Raw genomic sequence first — 19067 nt, 5'->3', positions numbered from 1 at the left:
ATCCTAGGTAAATTTTTAGGTATAATCCCTTTTAACCACACTGACAAGAGTATTAAAATACTAAATGGATTTCTAGTATTCAAAACTGCTAAATTATTGAAATCATTTTGTGGTTTTTCTTCTTCTTAATTTTTTATATTACATTGATCATTCAGTCCAGTACCTAGGGTCACCATATAAATTTGGTTTATTATAGCTTAGATACTTTAAATAAGATCTCAAAATTAATCATTTTAAATTTTTAGCCTTTTCAATAACTAATTCTATGTTAGTGACTGCATTGATCATTTTGTCAACTTACTTAATCATATTAAAACAGGTGGTATTGTCTACCAATTCCTGGATTTCCTTTATCCAGATATTAAAATTTCTATAAACGAATTTGGATAAACGGGTGCATGGGGACCTCAGAACTCTTGAGTACTTATTGATAGTATTTAGGTCCCTAAAGAGATGAATTGTGAAGATGTTTTTTATTAGTTGAGGAATTTAATAAGAATGATTTTGAAGCTACCCACACATTCACTTGTATCACGTACAAGCCAGCAGGTGGCAAACTTGAGATTTTTTTTTGTACAATTGCTCTTGTTGAAGTTATAGAAATATTGAACCATCCATCTATCAATGGATCTCATGAATAGCTCTTTTGGTGTACTATGGCGTAAAAAAAATTAAATCTTCAAATTGTGAAGCCAGTGGTATTTAGATATCAATGTGCTTTATGTAATTTTCTCTTTATTTATGGTTTTATCCTATAATTGTTTCTCTAAAAAATAATTTTGGAGGATAATTATAATAACAATAATAAATAATTTTGATAGGTTGAACCCATTTTTTGTTCTTGATTTCCACAACTATGAGGAAATTTTAGATATATTTGTGTTTAGTTTGGGAGGATCTTTATGCCACTTAAAAAGGCAAGCAAAATATACTTTGGGTCCCAGTAAAGGTAATGTCAAATTCTTTTGAAAATTCTAACACTGATACTCATATTTTAAAACACAAAACAGTAATTTCTTCCATGGAAAATGACTGTTTTTATTTTATTTCTAAAAATATTTTTGTTTTTTTATGAGTCATTGGCATTTACTTATAAATGAAGATGGGTTTAATTTTCTCCTATGTACAATTTAATTTTCAAAAGTTTTGGGTTTTGCACCAATGACCCAGACTTAATCAAGACTGGTTATATTCAGCCATATGATTAGGCTTTGAGGTATTTAAGTAGAGTTAGTTCTATCCATCACATTTAGAGATGAAAATTCAATGATAATACATGATTTGTTCAGTTCTTTTACTCTGTGAAATTCATCTATTGTTAACTCCATCCTTATGTTCTCTGCAAAAATTGATTTTCCTTCCTATAAGTTCTCTCTTTCCTATATTTTGGTATTAATCAATTTATTTTAATAATTGCTATATTTGTCCTCTTTCTAAAAGGGAAGAATAATTAAAAAGAAAAGCAGTGACTAAAGACAACCAAAGTTTAGGCAACATAGATGCTTCATTATTTCTGCATATAAATTGGATCATTTAGATGACTTCTACAACATTTAAATAAAATGAACTATGCCTCATTAAAGCCATAAACCATTTGAGGAATTCCAGTAATTGGCTATTTGATGGGCCAGATTTCAAGAAGTATAAAGCAAATCCGTTAATTATCATTCAGTATAAATGTTTAAGTCCTTCTCCAAATATCACAATAACTGAAGACTCTTTAAGGCCTAATAAATTGTAACTCCTCTTTCTTGCTTTGTTTGTTTGTTTGTTTTTAAGGGAAGAGGACTCAAATTTTTTAAATTGCAAAATTAATATGTCAAGGGAAATAAATTATAGTGTAGAATTGAACTTAAACTATGAAACAAGCCCCAAATCAAATTTAAGAAAACTGAAACTGGCACTTCTGCTACAAAACTTATGCTACAGGTTACTCACCTTTTATGCGCTCACCATTGGGGCTTTAAAAAGAAGCCTCTAATCCCAGAGGCACATACACAGCGCTGATCTGCATGTATTTAGAGTTCAAGATGCCCTAGTCTGGTGTTAATGGTCCCTAGCCTCATCCTCCCGTTCTAGTTTCCTTCAGTCCATCTCCAACTGGTGAATCTAGTTTTTGAGAAAGATGACCCAGGCCCCAAAATCTTTCCTAATCTTCCCACTTCCTAGATCTCCTTGGTAGAATGTCTTGAGATTTTTCATAAAGCAAAAATCAGGGAAATGAAAATAGGGTCCAAACATAGCTATTTTTAGCCATCTAGAGTCTCCTATAAATCAAAGAGGACAACACCAAAACATCCAAGCCAAGTTGGCATGGCCCGTGCCCTAATAATTCTGACGACAGAAGACTATCAAAAACAGTTGTGCATTGAGCCAGACTTTTTTTTTTTAATAATGCCTGTTCCTTGATGTGTATGCATATACATCTCTTGAATTTGCCCGAGAACACAGGGTTCCAGCTAAGCTGGGTCTAACTATCCATCCCAGAACGTTTGGCAAAGCTTCTAGGAAAGCCAGAGTCTGCGGGCTGGGGAGGGACATCATCACCGCAGAAGTGCGGCCCCAGCCTAAAGCTTCTTCACCCGCAGACACAGAGGTGACAGGTCGTGGTAGCAGGCAGTGGACGCTCCTTCTGCATAAGCTTGGAGCTAGCGATACTAGACAGAAGAGCCCTTGGTGAGGGTCCCTGGGGGTCCTAGTTAAATTAGGAGTCTGCCTTTGCTCTGCTGTCTGCCTTGCTCACTGCCCCCCTCACCCCAGTACACAACGAGGAAGAAAGTTTTGCACAGAATGAGCCCCGCGTTGACGCAGGCATCGCCTCCCCTCTCGGCCGGATAGAAGCCCAGGAGGGAGCGCGTGGGGGAGACGCAGAGGTGGGGATCGCTCGGAAGCCTGCGGTCAGGGTCGGCCCGGGGGCGGGGCAGACCAAAGGCCAGCCGGGAGTACTGGTCCCACCTCCACAAACACATCAGGCTTTGTCCTCCTCCGTCCACCTCCTAAATCCCTATGAGGTCATAGCAATGAGAGAGAATCAGATCAAGAGAGAGGGGGAGGAAGAGGACGACGACGAGGGAGAAGAATCCCAGACGGAAAGAGGCCATCAGACAAGGTCGCTTTTTCTGGCGACACAGCAACCGCGAGGAGCGTGGTGCTGAATACCAGCCGCCCGCTCCGCCCGGGCACCGGCAGACAGACTCGCTCCTGCACTTGGCATTGCCGCGGAAACAAAGGCGAGGAGACGAGAGGGCGAGGGACAGAGAAGCTCCGAGCAGTGTCCCCTCGGAGCTCCGGGGAGCAAAGCTCATCTCCTCCGCAAGGGAAGAGAAGGGAGCCTGCAAAGGTCTGGGAGGGTACGGAGGGAGCGGCGCTTCCTTGCGGAGGCTGGGGACGCGGCGGGACTCTGGACAGCGCCTCGAGCCGGGCTGCGAGCTCCCTGGGCTCCTCCAGGTTTCAGGTTCCTTCTTAAAAGCCCTGCCACCGGTGTGCCCTCTCCTCCTGGACTCTCGCCACCAACCCCAAGAAGATCCTTCTACGGTCCCTGTCTGAACGTGCCAGGGGGGTGGAGCAGCTCTTCCGTCCCCGGCCTGCTCAGAGAAGAGGGTCTCCGTTTCTGGAAATCGGGTCCTGTGGCTAATGCCTTGCTGGTGAAGACAGAAAAGTTTGGGGATCTGGTAGGGGGTGGAAGGGGTAAGAAGGATAGTGGAAGAAAAAAAGGTGGATGGTTGGTTTCCCTCTCTGATCTGGAAGGAATGATGACCGAGGAAGGATGTGCACCAGCGGCCAGATTATTGGGAGCCTCTTGGTGCTCTCTGTGCTGGAGATAGGGCTGGGGGTGTCCAGCGTGGCCGTGGGGGCGGTCAGCTTCAGCCTGGCCCTCCGAGAGCACAAGCCGCAGCTTGGAGACTCGTCCCCGGTATGGAGCGGGGTGTGTGTACGTTGAGCCATTTCACTCTCTCTTTACCTCTTTACGGTGACGGTCAGTGTGCGCGCTTTAGTCACTCTCTCCTTGGGAAACAAAATCATAAATCTCCTCTGGCTTGCATGTAGGTTCTTGTTGGCAAGCTCTGTTTCTTTATGTTGTCCTTTTATTTATTAGTGTTTTTTTTTCCCCTTACCTGGGCTTAAGATCAAATTAAATGGCTTTGTTTAAAGTTGAAGGAGTAGGGGGTTAGTTTCCACTGGCTGATTCTGCAAAGGGCAGCTCAGTGGTGCTGATGGAGGGGATTGGGGGGCGGGGGTGGAGAGGTCACACCTGTCAAGGGCAGACTCACTTAGTCTTCGTTTCCTTTTACAAGGAAAATCAAAATGAGAGTGTTACATCATTTTTCTGTACCAGGGAACAAGCAGGGGTAGCTATGCATTGATCTCTGGGCAATAGTGTGCAAGGTACACCAAAGGCAACACCAATATGACAAAAAGAGAAATGTGGTGTGAGTGTGAAAGGAAGGATGTGGGTGCATTTCATTCCAGAAAACATTGTTCTTAATTTTCCCTTGCTAGCTGTCTGATACTTCACCTCTGAATACTCTTTTGTAAGTTCTACACAATAAGTTAGAGACAACAAATAGTAAGATATACAACGTTCTAATTGAAGAATAATTCAGCTTGAGGAATAATTCAGCTTAAAGAGTACCTAACTTCTCAGAGAAACTGTCATAGTTTTCTCTATGTTAGATGGCAGACTCAACAAGCTTCTTGTTTATTTACTTAGGGTAAATTTCTAGGTAAGCCTTAGAGACCCATTACTTCCACCAAGGATCAATAAAATAACTCAGGACTATTGCCAGTGTGGACCTAATTGAGAAAAAGTTTTTTTCTCTCCTTTAAAGTTATATAGCTGCCATGCATTTCTGAGTCTCCAGTATGATCCTATTTTTCAAGATAATTTAATATGAGGTTACTCTGTCACTGATAATTCGTAATACATTTAACAATCATGGTTTAATTACTTAAGCTTTAAGTTACTAAAAGAAAATCATAATTTAGGAATTCAATAAAAATCATCCCAAAGTAATTCATTTTTGAGAAATTCTCTAGCATTCTTCTTAAAACTGGTAAAATTATACTTTGGATAATTAGTCTTTATATGTTAATTTTTCCAAGTGAGATAAATATTTTTAAATTGCAGAACTTAAAAGAAAAGAAAAAGAAAAATAGTGTTCAATTCTAACATTGAATTCATCCAAGAATCCTTGTTCTGAATTCAGTAAGTTACAATCAACCTCCAAATAATTACCTTGACTTTTATTATGTAATTTTTGCCAATGTATATGTTATGTTAGAGTTTGAAAAGATAAAAGGCACATCTTAAGTCTGACAATTCTTCATCTTATATGCCATAGTAATTATTTTGAGAGTTGAAGTTATTGTTCTTGTTGTTATATAAACAGAAATAAGACTTTAAAACTTCTATTGGAGAACTGTCAAAATGAATTATAATATCAATATTTAGAACAAGGAGGAGAAAAGGTGATCTTTTGATGATTTAAGGGGGAGAAGCCTTAAATACACTCAAGTAAAACCCACCTGAAATTCCACAAATTGAGTGAATGAAATTAGGTTGTCTCTAAATAATATTAAAGTATCCAGTTTATCTTTTAGAATAATAAAAAAAGAGTTACTTTGGCTTGGTATCATGTAAGAAAAATAATTAAGTGATTTTTTTCTATCTTTCCAGACTACTTAATATTACGGTTGTTTAGAGTAAGAAAAATTCTCCTGGTTTCCTGGCACAATAGTTTTGAATTTTATTGACTGATTCAGTAAAATCAAATACGTCCGACCAAATGAATGGGTTTGAAATTGGAATGTCCAAATTGTTGCTCGCTTTTATGAACCCAAGTTAAATATCAAATTTGTGAAGAAATAAATAACCAGCTGGGACTATTGTGATTACCAAATGATAGGCCAGCTAAGTAGATTTTAAAAATTCTTTGGGGGACCTCCTTTGTCATACAGTCCAAACTATCTCAATTCCTTGAATGATGAATTTCTATAACCAATATTTGTAGAGGGCTTAGCATGTAAAAGGCATTTTACTACTTACTACAGAGACTATGAGGATGAATCAGAGCACTGTTCTCAAAAGGGTACTGCCTAGTAGAGGAAATATGATGGGTGTATCACTAACTTTGTCAGTGGTAAGAAGTTAGAGTATGATCTCAGAGAGATATAGGGACAGAAAAGGGGAAGAAAGGTTGAGGTAGTCAACGAATTATCCATGAAAGAAGTATTATTTTACTCTTGATCTTCGAAGTTTATTGGGACTTAGAATTAATATACCACACTGTTAATTAATGTATCACAGTGTAAGATCTGAAGTCAGACTATCTGATTGCAAATCCCAGATCTACCATCTACTACTAGTGGGGTGACTAGCCAAAGTTTCTTCACCTGTAAAATAGAGTTGTTACAAGGCACAGATTAAATACAGTTGGCCCTCTCTATCCGCAGGGGATTGGTTCCAGGACTCCCACCAAAATCCATGGATGCTCAAGTCCCTCATATAAAATGGCAAAGTATTTGCATATAGCCTAGGCATGCCCCTCTATATACTTTAAATCATCTCTAGATTACTCATAATATCTAATACAATGTAAACGTTATGTAAAGGGTTTTTCTACTGTATTTTTGTATTTCTTTATTATTGTATTGTTTTTTATTTTTATTTTTTTCTAATATTTTCAATCAGAGGTTGGTTGAATCTGAGGATATGGAACTGGGTGAGATGAAGGGCTGATTGGAATGGCCCCAGCAAAATGGATGGATGGCATGTAGTAAGCATTAAATAAATATGAGCAGCTTATACTGGATACACAAACTGGCAGTGGAGGGTGTGAGAAAAAAGAGCCTTTCAGGCATCATGGATTAAGGCAAAGAAATGGCACAGGATGGGGTGTGTTCCAGGAAGAGTAGGCTCTTCTATTTTCTGGTGTGTAGGTGTGTGAGAGGAAAATAAGAATAGAAAGAGTGATTGGGGCCAGACCATAGGAAGCTGTGTGCCAGTCTGAGTCAAGAGGTTTATTTCCTTATATTTTTAATAATAATAGTATCAATTCTTACTTTCCACAGAAACTCCAGGGAGATGCAGAGAGAAGCCAGGTAGAAAATTATTAATCTCTTTAGTAATTTATAAATTAAAAATCTGTATTACTTATGAATATCAAATGAGATTTTGCAATAATTAGCCTGTCAGGATACACATAGTCTATATAATCAGGCTATGTTTTGATTGGTGCCATAAAGCTTTTTCAATATATTAATATCATTATTATAAGCTTTCAGAATTAAATTTAAAATTCAATGGAACTAAAAGCTGCACTATGAAGGGATTACTTTTGTATGGAGAGACCTTGAAATCATAATCTTTTTATCTAGGAGTAGTGCACTAAGGATTTAGACAACTACTGTGTTTTGATTATTTGGCCCCAAACAAAGGAGTTGCCTCAAAATAAAGGTAAGGGCTTAAAATGTGTGAGATGGATGCTTACACAGATTATTTCCAGTCACTATTTCATAATCAGTCAGGGATGCTTCCTGTGATCAGTCTAAAACAATGTGGGCAATTAGAAAGAAAAAAAATATTTAACTATAAAGAAAGTTATACAATTCTTTATAGCATTTTTGTTTCCTCTTGATTCTTTGTTAAAGCTAATGTAGCAATTTACAATGAAAGCACAAAACCAGAAGTAATAACTGTTAGATAACAGTGAATAAACCATTGAGTAAGATGCTTTGGTAAAGATATAGTCACATGAATTATAACTGATGTGCAAGATTTATGAACAGGGAGTTAAATAGACAGGACTGTGTTTCCAAGTGGCTATGTGAAAGTCACTTTTCTCAGCCACTAGTACATCATGTATAATGGGAATGGACTGTATTTAGTAGTCTGCAGATTCATAAATCAATGAGAATTTTATTTTGTTGCTTTAGGTTGGCATTTGGACATCTAGAGATTCATACAGTGGTATCCATAACAAAGTCTGATGCTGAGTTGTATTTGATACATACCATGCTACAATTCTATTCATCTATATCTAATAATAGTCTATAAAATTTAATTTATTAAAAGAACTATTCTAAATCTCATTCTCCCACATGTACCCACAAGGTAGTCTTTTAAAATATTTAAATTTTTTCTCATCTAAATAATTTAATGTTTGAGTGATTTTATTGCTTTTTTTTCTGGACATACTTGAGGTGTTATCATAACTTTATATGCTTAATAAATATGATATTTTGCTTGAGTGAAATTTATAGCATAATCAATGCACATACCTTTTCTGTAGACTCCTGATTCACCATGGCAACAACTCAGCCAATTGTAAGATTTCGTTGCAATTCACCTCTATACATTCTGATCCATAGCATAGCAGCACAAATGTGGTACTGCATACAAATGATACCTGCTCCAAAATATTATTTCAATATTTATATCTGTCAAGTATAATTAGTTAAAAACAAACAAAACAATAAAGTAAAAAAAAAACCCCCCAAACAGTTACTTCAAATATACACAATCTGAAGCTAGCATATCTCTGACCAGATAATACATCATTTTTCTCCAGGGTCAAAATACGTAATATAAGGGATTCATATCTTTTTCTATGATATGAAAACATGGCCTCTATCTTCAGAAGAAAATAACAAATATACATGTATACCAAATTTAAAATTAATTTTAATTATACAACTAATTCATGAATATATTCTTTCAAATGTTTAAAAAAATTAAAACGAGGTCTTCCCTCTTTATCAAAATTAGTCACCATTATATTATTACAATCTCATAGGCATTTCTCCATGTAGAAAAATAGGGTTTTTTTGGCATATAACATAATTTTGGCTCAAGTTTTTTGATATAATGAATCTCATTCATGGATTCTGTAGAGCCCAGTAAAGATTCTCTTTCTTATATGATTCACACTCTCATTCTCAAATGCTACTGGTAATCTAGGGAACAGGCAATTAGATAAATGTCAATTAGATAAGTTAGACAAGCAAAGCTACTAAAAAATATAATTATTATTCAAGAACTTATACCGTGTATCAAAAGAGATATAAATATATGTCCATTTCTGGTGTTGATTGATAATAGGGCAATGGAAGAAAAGTGGTGAAATTTGCCATTATCTGATGAGATTTTGTTAGTCTAAACTCTGTCCATGTGTAAGTGGCATGTGTTGGAATTTCTATGCAGAGACTGTGACAAAATTTGCTTTGGGCTTTTGGCCTTCGTCTAGGGATATAACTAGTCTTGAAGTCTTTGTCCTAGAAACATTTGGGATAAGTGATAATATTTGCATCAGTCACCTACTTGTTGACAGCTCGATAGAAACATGATCTTAATAAAGTCAAACTTCTTACTTTCAATATTTTTGCCTAAAATATCTGAGTTGACTCACTGTATTGGCTTAATTATTGGCCAAATTATCCAATGTCTACTTCCAATATAGCCAAGCAATTTAACTTTTTGTATATTCACTTAGTTCTCAGGCAACATTTAATTGTACTGGTAGATTCATTCACCCTGAAATGCCTGTCTTTAGCTTCAGTAAAAACTGCAATAGATTTTGGTGTGTGTGTACATGCATATGAATCCGTACACACATGACCAAAGGTGTGGGAAGCCCCATCACACTTTTATGTTCAAATGATGTTGGGTCAAAAAGATCATTTCACTTGTGAAGTGAACCAAATTTCATTTCACCACTGCATTTAAAAAGTTATACCTACACACACACACACACACAAGCATATATACATATAAAATATATCTATATATTCCCACTCAGTCAAATGGCATGTCTATACCTAAATAACTATGTCCAGGGTTGGTAGAAATATTTGACTGTATTGTTTGAGCAATCTAGTAAAATCATCTGGTGTCCCATTCTGCAGACACATGTTTTAACATGCCAAATTGACAACCCCCAGATAATTAAATGACAGTATATAAAGATTCTCATTGTGTGTATTCCTAGGATAGATAAAAAGAAAAGAAATCATTTAACTGCTTTCCTCTGTGAAGCACAAAGCCATGCAGTCCTTCTCATGATTGCAGATCTAATCGATATATACTTTATTCAAATTGAATGACAGTCAGATTGGATTCATACGTCTCAACCAAACTGTGGTAGTGGATAATGTTATGTTTTCTCACTAAGTCACAGTGTCCTTATTTATAAAAGGAAAAGATACTAGTACCTATTTCATGGAGTTGTTGTGAAGCTCAGAAATCAATGCTTACAAGATTGTTAGTGCTGAGCCTGGTGTGGAGTAAGTGCTCAGTGAGCATCATTTGCTGCCTCCACTCTGCTGCCCTGTGCTGCTCCTTGACTGCCTGGGACCTAGAGTCCACTAGTGGTGCACTGGCTTTCAACATTCTCCCACACCCTTAATCAACCCTAGTTTTTGACTCATTCTTTTTTTGTTGTTGTTCACATGCCATATGTGTCTAGTCAGCTTTTGATTTAATTGAGGTATATACATTAGCAACTATAAAAATGTACCAAATATCTACATTACAAAAGTCATGTAAAGGTTTAATCTAAAAGTAAATGAAGAAATAGCTGTTACTATAAAACATCTCTCCTTTGTTTTCTGTTTGTTTGTTTATTTGTTTGTTTGGAGTAGGAGAGGGCAGTAGAAGCTGTATCATAAAGATATTTGGTAATTAGATCAATTAGACTATTATATTAAATATAAATTAGGCAAATCAAATAGTGGGGATGTGGTGACTACTATTTATGGCACAAAACAAAACCCTTAAAAATATCTAGAACTACATAAGTATTTGTCAAAAAGTCAAAAGTACAAATTAATACCTCTAGTGAAAAACACTTGCTATCTTGGAAAATTGTAATGGTTTTGCTTGAACTACCCAAGTAGCTTTGAAGAAATGTTTATTACAAATTGTTTTTTAACAGATGTATCAATTAAATATTTAGATTTCAACAAAGACTACTATAATCTCAATTAATGACCATGATTTTTTTAGCACCAGTATTAAGATTCTTGAGAAGCAATTCTAAATTCCATTAGTTCATATTCTATTATTAAATATTGGACAAATTATGTGGTCAAAATAAAAAGAAAATATTAATAGTAAAATAGGTCAACTTGAGAAATAGGGTGCTTTAATCTATTTAACCTATAGAAATGATACTAGACATGATTTATTCATGGTTAACTAATATCCAAATTCTGCCACATGCATTATTATTTCTAATTTCAGCAACTTTGTGAAAAATGTGGTATTTTATAAAGTTTAAGTAGAGAAAGGAACTTACCTAGGGTCCATTGTTATTTAATCAGCTGAATCAGTATTAAAGCCAGTGCAGTCTTATTTCAAAGCTGGTACTTTTCCTATTGCATTGTGTGGAACTGTGGACATTTTCATGAAACAGTCGTTCATTGAGGCCTGACCTCATTATTTGCTCTCCAATCCTGAATATATGAATCTGACAGGACAACATAAAGACCAGGTCTCAATCATTCTTTTAATCTATTTTTCCAGAAGAGACTGGCATAGTCAACCAGTCAACAAGCACAACTCCCATGTTATCAGAATTGTGCAGTCTGAGATATTGAATCAAAATTATCCATTCCATTAAAGCTTAAGATTTAGCCTTAAAAAATACAACTAAATTATTCATCTCAAATTATCCTTAAATATTATGATGGCAAGTCGGGAAGGCACAAAACAAATTTAAATGGAGTTCAAAATAAGAGGTATCATTGAGAGGATCAGAAATGACTTGTTCATTGGGAGGAATCTTCATCTAGGCCTTGGAGTTGGGCAGGTTTCCAGAGGGCAGAGAAGGGAAAATGTGCTAAGTAAAGCTATTCACATGTGCACAGTCATGGAGAAGGAGGGAAAGGACAATGAAATGGAGTATTTCAGTAGGATTTAGAAGACGAACCTTGTTAAAGCAGAGATAAGTTCATATAAAAACTGGTCAGTGAAGATCTACCTCATCTAAATAAGAGGGTCCCAGCTTTAAAAGAGTCCTGCAAGAGTGGTAAGACTAGTCTACTCTTGATTCCCTAACTAGTCTTTAGACTGCTCTACAGGGTAGAGCTCAATGATCATGAGGCCAAGACAGTTGGACCTAGGCATGAGTGCTCAATTTCAAGGCAGAACGCCAGCTTTGTTCCAAGATGTTTATCCTGAATCTAAAGAAAGACTCGAGGGAAGTCTTGAAATTTAAGAAAATGTAAATTTACCATCACAAATCTAACTCCATTTTCAAGTGTCATTCCTGTTGATGGTGGATTTGTAAACTCATAATTTCCTTGTGTTCAATTCATCTCTCACAGCTGGCTGGCATACAAAAATAGAAACTTCTACATTTAATTGGAGGTATGGGCATAACACAAAGAAATGAAAATAAATGTGGGAACTATTAAGACCTGTATTCAAATTCTAGTTCTAACATTTTCTAATTGTTTAGATGAGTTACATTACCTTATAGAACAATTAGTTATTTCATCTTCAAAATAAAATAGTAATACTACTTCTTATCACATGGAGTTCTAAAAATTAAATATAATATTTATAAAAAAGTTTTCAATACACGTTAGCTATTTAATAACCATGTCTGATCCACAACAATGACTGCATGCTTTTGCCATTTTCCAGGAAAATCCATATTCTATGTGTGGTTTCTATTTGTGTAACATAGGCATATTTTATTTTTATATGTTTCTGAAGGTAATCTAACTATAAGACTATTAATGGAATTGACCTTAGACTTTAGGCTTGCTAACATTTAGGTCATATGCCCTCTCCTAGAAAATGTGCACACACCATAACTGATTTGGGGCATTTGTAATAGTTATTAATAGTTGTCATTTAGTGTACATGTTCCAGAGACCCAGGAATAATTATTTTAGGTCAATGTTGGAATAACAGGGTATGAGGCATAAGTCTCATTTGTTCTACCAAATAGAGATGTGTGTTTGATTTTCTCATTATCATTGGCTGGGATGTTGAAATTCTTAGTTTTTTTTTTTTACTTGTCCTCTATCAATTATTTTTCTATATGGATTATTCTGGGGAATTAAAATAATAATGATGACATTAATAATAATAGCAATGGCAGTTTATGTTTGTAATATACCACATTGCCTAATAATTCCAACTGCTTTAATTATACCATTTATCTCAGCAGACAAATTTCTTCCCTCATGGAATAAGAACCTAAAGGATTTAGGATTTAGTGATTTTTAAGATCAGAAAGTGAAATCAGTAACAGGAGTAGAACGCAACCCAATCAACCTACAGAAAGGAATATATGTGGGTGCATGCACACACACATGTGGGCACAGGACAGGTGGGAAGATAAGGAATTATTAGGAAAAAGTTGCTAATTGCCTTTGATAATGTAATATAAGCTGCACTTGGTCTGCCCTAATTTGAGGGTCATAATGCTGTGACCCTCTGTGCAGCTGCAGTTCCTTTCCCTAACTGGCTGGCTTTCGGAAACTGCCATGCATGTTGGATGAACATTCATCTGTTGTGTTGGCAATTCTAGGGAAGAGCAAAACTTTCATTCTCTAATCTGCTAGGTTCACTGGCTATTTTCAACTCTGTGAGAACAGGTCATATATCAGGTTCAAAGCTGCCATGCACCCAAGGGAATAATTGTTTTCTTTCTCTTTCACTAAATCTATCATCTACATTTTAAACTACGTTATAGTTTCCACATGTGTTGGGTTGTGAGCATTTTATTTGAATGCTGTCCTAATATAGTATCTAAGTTCATTTTGCTCACATTTGACATGAAAGTATCTTAAATATAAAAGTGTAAGCAAAAGTCATGCAAATTGGGATAACCCACAATAATATGAAATTACCTTAAGTTACATAAAATACTTATTAAATTGTAATTATTGAATTATTAAATTGTAATTATGAATATCATACAGAGGTCCTGTATAATGTATATAGGAAGTCTAAGCTACCTTAATAAATAAAATGATACTGATAATATTATCAATTACATCCCTTTTTATTTCCCTACAGAAGAAATCATAATCTTAAATTTTTATATAAATTTAATCTTAAAATTTACTCATTTATTGTATTTGACTAATATAAAAAACTTTAGAAACCAAAGATAAACTCTTCTGATTTTATCACTGCCATCTATGAGGTGGATTTTCTTTTATGTTAAGGAATAATGTGAATAATGACCATAACTAAGATTTAGATAATTTAAATTGACATTTAAATATATGGCAAATTCAAAGTCCCTCTTATCAAAATTCACTAGTTTAGTCATAATTTTTCTATCACTTTTGATTCAGAAACAGCTCTAACATCTAAAAGCCTTATTCACCTAGCATGCTCAAAATATTCAAGAGATTATTTTTAAAAAAAGAAAAACCATCACAAAACAGAATTGTAACAGAACACAATGAATAATGCATTAAAAACAAGAAAAATTCATTACATGAACTCTGGGGGGGTGCAGAGATATGAAGAAATAGGATTCTAAGAATCAAGGATGATATGTACACTGAAGGATTTGGGTCCCAGGCCAGTGGAAAGTCTGACAATTTTTTGGACTTGATTTATTTAGAAGAATTTGGCATGCCTATTAGCTACTTATTATGTCTGATGATTCCTTCTGAAATTTATTATTGTGTTCATATTTCAGTCAGTTACTTCATAGTCTCTGAAAAGTTTTATCTCACCACCTTATGTACCTGCTCATTTAACACTGTGTAGGTATTGTTTTCATCTCTCCTGTGAGTGCTTTTGATGTAATTCCTGTATCTGCTGCGGTTGCTTTCTATCTCTTCTGCTCTGCTAAGCCACCAAGATGGCCTGGTGCTAATGGAGGACAGCTGATCACATCAACATATCTCTTGCACATTTTATCATTTCTGTATTTCGCTTTTTTCTGTGCAGTTGATTATATTTGTGTGAGGTCATGCCTCTAGTGATAGAGATGAATATTTACCTTTTTCCAGTTAAACTGCTTGTGAAATTTTCTGGAGTGGAGGAAACATGGTGTATGGATCTATATGCCTTACTTTATTTTGGTGCTTCATTCTGGAGTGGAAAATAAGAAATTAGTTTGAGCTTAAGGGAAAAATCAACACTACATAACTAGCAGGGTTTTCCATGGACTAAGAAAAGAAAGAAAGAAAAATAGGAAGGTGGAAAAGTGGCTTCTTTTAAAGATGAACACTCTGCTAAAAATGCAGGAGAATTGAGAGAGGGGAAAGCTGAAAGCCAAGGCCATTGAGGAGGTCTGTAAATCTAACAAAGGCAGAGAAAGCCCGGGGAACTGGATAGTGAGATAGCACAGCTCGGGGCCTGGGACTCCTGGGGACTAGGCTGAAGATGGAGCCAAGTCAATGTTGAGGTCAATGGCAATAATACTTAATGGGCCTGAGCTTCCTGGTCCACACCGAGTGGGGATGAGACAAGGAGAGGGAGGGCAATGGCGTGTGGAAGAAGAGCTCTGTGGGAACACAAGAGGGCAGGCTCCTGTCCTCATTCTCATGAGCCAGCTGCTCACTCTCCTCAGTTCTTTTTCCTTAGATTTAATCAACAAATACTGATTCCAGCATCACCACATTCTGAGTCAGATCTTAAGGATCTAGCAGTGAATAAAATAATCATGATCGGCTGGGTGCAGCGGCTCATGCCTGCAATTCTAGCACTTTGGAAGGCCAAGACCGGAGGATCGCTTGAGGTCAGGAGTTCGAGACCAGCCTGAACAAGAGCAGGACCCTGTCTCTACTAAAAATAGAAAAAAAATTAGCCCCATGTGGTGGTGCACACCTATAGTCCCAGCTACTCAGGAGGCTCAGGCAAGAAGATTGCTTGAGCCTAGGAGTTGGAGGCTGCGGGTGAGCTATGATGATGCCACTGCACTCTAACAGAAGTGACAGAGTAAGACTCTGCCTCAAAAAAAAAAAAAAAAAAAACCCTGATATTCTGAAGCCTAATTTAAAAGGGAATATGGATAATGACTAAATAATGGACAAATTAAAATTACAGATTGTGCCATCTTAAACAGGAAAATATGTAGGCTTATAAAGAATACAAAAGAATTTTATTAACAGTAGGGAAATTGGGAAAACCATCTGGAAGGGAGAAGTATTTTCTGAAGAAGATGAGGCATTACTCAGACATAGAGGGAAAAGAGCATTGTTCCAAGCTGGGGAACAGCATGGGTAAAGACCCTGAGATAGGAAAGGTTTGGTGTGTTCGAGGATCTGAATGAAGACTGGGGTGATTGGATTGTGGCAAGTAAGGAGGAGGCGGAGGTAGAAAGCACTGGGTGAAGTGGGCAGGCAAATGGGGGGGAAATCACTTAAAACTTTATATACATGTGACAATATTTTTATTTCCTCCTAATTTTAGTAGGAGACATTGAAAGTTTTTAAGCAGAAAAGAGACAAGATTATATTTGCATTTTAAATAGATCATTCTGGGCTGCTGTTTAGAAACATACTGGAGTCAGACAAGTTAGTCACAAGTGTAGTCAGGAGGCTACTAGGATGTGTGATACAATGGTCACTAGGATGAGAGAGGAGGTGGCATGGGTAAAGGAAGACATTGTGTTTGATTATGTGCCATTATAGAGGATGGTATTAAGAATGACTCCCAGATTTGGAGAATCAGCAACTGGTAGGGTAGAGTTTCCACTTACTCTTTTGAGAAGTAGATGATTAGAAAAGGGAAAACCTCTGTGTATGTGTGTGTGTGTGTGTGTGTGTGTGTGTGTGTGTGTGTGAGAGAGAGAGAGAGAGAGAGAGAGAGGGAGAGAGAGATGCAGGGTGGGAGGAGATCAAGAATCTATTTGTGACCTGTAAAGGTAGAGGTGCCAGTGAGATATCAAAATGGGGAGATGCTGTGGACAGTTAGATAGGTGCGTCTAGAGTTCAGAAGGGCTGTGCTGGAAACCTCAGTGTGGGAGCAATCAGTAAATAATATACAAGGTACTTAAATCCACATGATTGTCTGAAACCACTCACACGAAGCCTTCAGTTACTGTAATATTCAGAGACTGGATAGTGACGAGGGACAAGGAAAAAGAGATGAAGTTTTCCCGGAGAACTATGCTGAGGACTGGAAGAGTGTGGTGGCAGAGAAGCCCAAAGGAGAGACCTTCCTTGTACAATGAGGACCAGAATGTGGTGGTCATTGTTTACCTTAGCAAAGGTAGTGCAAGTAAAGCGATGGGAATATAAGCCAGGCTAAAGTGTACTGAGGAGAGAATGGGAAATAGGAATCTAGAAACAGTAAGTGGAGGCTTAGTGGTGTAGGAATATGGGGTGTGTGCAGAACTAGAGCAATAAATGGAAAAAGATTTGGAGTCAGGGAAAGTTTTTACTTTTAGGGGAGATTTTGGAGCATTTTTGCATGCTGATGTGAATAATGGAGTAGCAAGGGAGAATATAAATATGAGAGAGAAAAAGTCTTGGACTAGATGAAAGATGATTGGATTTAGAGCTGCAGTGGGAGATGTTTTTTGTTGGTTTTATCTTTGTCTATTGTAAAAAAAAAAAAAAGAGAGAGAGAGAGCAAGACAAATTCGAGTGAAGGCGCAAAGAGTCTGGCACAGTTAATGGCCAATGGTGAGAGGAGTCTAGGGCGGCTTCTCCTTTTTTATCAAGTCCTAGACTCAAGTAGTCAATAGCTGAGGGTAAAAAAGAGATAGAATTCTGATTTGAGGTGCACTGTCTTTAAAATGTTTTCCTGTTGGTTGAGAATTATAAGTCAGTCACACAATATAAAATGGATAGAGACTTAGAAATAGTTTATTCTAAATTTATCATTTTACAGATAAGTAAACTGAAGCCCAGAGAATTAGTACAGCTAGCTAGCTATAGAACCAGGAAAGAGCCTAAATCACCTAATTTTGATTTTAACGCTATTTCTACAGAAGTCTCAAAATATTACGTATCCTCAAAAGAGGCTCTTGATCAAAAGGAAAATGCAGTTATATGGCTACTGCTCCCAACTGAACAGGAATGATCCTAAATTATTGGCACTGCTAAGCTATAATGGAAATATAATAAGTATTTTTACAGATTTCACAGGTTTCCACCCATTTGGAAATTTCAAAGAAATGCCTTCCTACAGAAATTTTGGCATGTTCTCCCTGGTGCTTTTCCAGACCAACTGGGAAATGGGAACTAATTTTTAGAAGTTCGCTAATATTTTCTAAACCCACAAGAGCTATTGATCAATTTAGATAAGTAAGTGAATTGCCTTTAAAAAGGTTTTAAAAACAGATTCCAAAGCTCATTTATCAAGCAACGAACATTCAGAAAAAGTTGGACTGGAAATGTCAAAGTCCTGTAGCTATGAATATTTGCTGAATGTTTTCTTTTTGCTTAAAACATATATGAATCAAAATTAACATATTTACTATACCATTTGCCTGAAGTGCTTAGGAAAAACTATGTACTTATTTTATATATATATAAAAATATATGTGTGTGTGTGTATATATATATATATAAAATGACTTAATCCAACAGTGTTTTAAAAAAATGTCAAAACACTTTATGAAGATAAATGCTTTTGGCTAGTGCCACGTTATAAAAGGTAGTCTTTTTCATGAATTTATTTTTTACCATGAATATAGTATACTTACTAGTGATAGGATGAGCTTAGTTTTCTAATATGAAGTTAAGAAATTAAAGTATCATAAAATATAAGCAATATTCACAATCTTTGTATGCCAATCACTTATAATTAAAGTACAAGATTTTCTCAAAGGAACAGTTATTTTGAAGAAAAAAGTGTAACTTTGATTCATGATTTTGCCAATGTTTTTTCAGCTCTAGCTAAGGTGCACCATCTTAGGTCCTCAGACCTTCAGAATTGTCTTTCAGAGGGAGACGTGGGGGAGATGGTTATAAAATATTAAGATGAAAGTATCTGCTGCATTAAAAGATCCAAGTTTCAGAGACATTACACTATAGGTTATTCAGAAACTTACGCATGGAAGAGGGCAAACTGCCTCTAGAGCTCTCGAAAAACTGAAACCAGCTAATTTAGGAAAGCATTGTTATGCCCTGGGTGATTA

General features: G+C 36.3%; 1 protein-coding gene across 2 annotated transcripts in view; it reads left to right on the top strand.

The window, feature by feature from the left end:
• The first annotated feature begins 3766 nt into the window (after positions 1-3766).
• TMEM196 (transmembrane protein 196) overlaps positions 3767-19067 on the top strand; it is a 52722-nt gene continuing 37421 nt past the window's right edge. The window contains exon 1 of one of the 2 annotated variants that reach the window (XM_045564319.1): positions 3767-3913. In XM_045564319.1, coding sequence (XP_045420275.1) covers positions 3767-3913 — 147 coding nt within the window. Of the gene's footprint in view, positions 3932-19067 lie in introns of both variants that reach the window. The other variant, XM_045564318.1, reaches the window with a different exon arrangement.

Source organism: Lemur catta, chromosome 11 (genome assembly GCF_020740605.2).
Source record: "Lemur catta isolate mLemCat1 chromosome 11, mLemCat1.pri, whole genome shotgun sequence".
Classification (NCBI taxonomy): domain Eukaryota; kingdom Metazoa; phylum Chordata; class Mammalia; order Primates; family Lemuridae; genus Lemur; species Lemur catta.
Note: the sequence above shows the minus strand (reverse complement) of the source record. Positions and strands in the feature narration are given on the sequence as shown.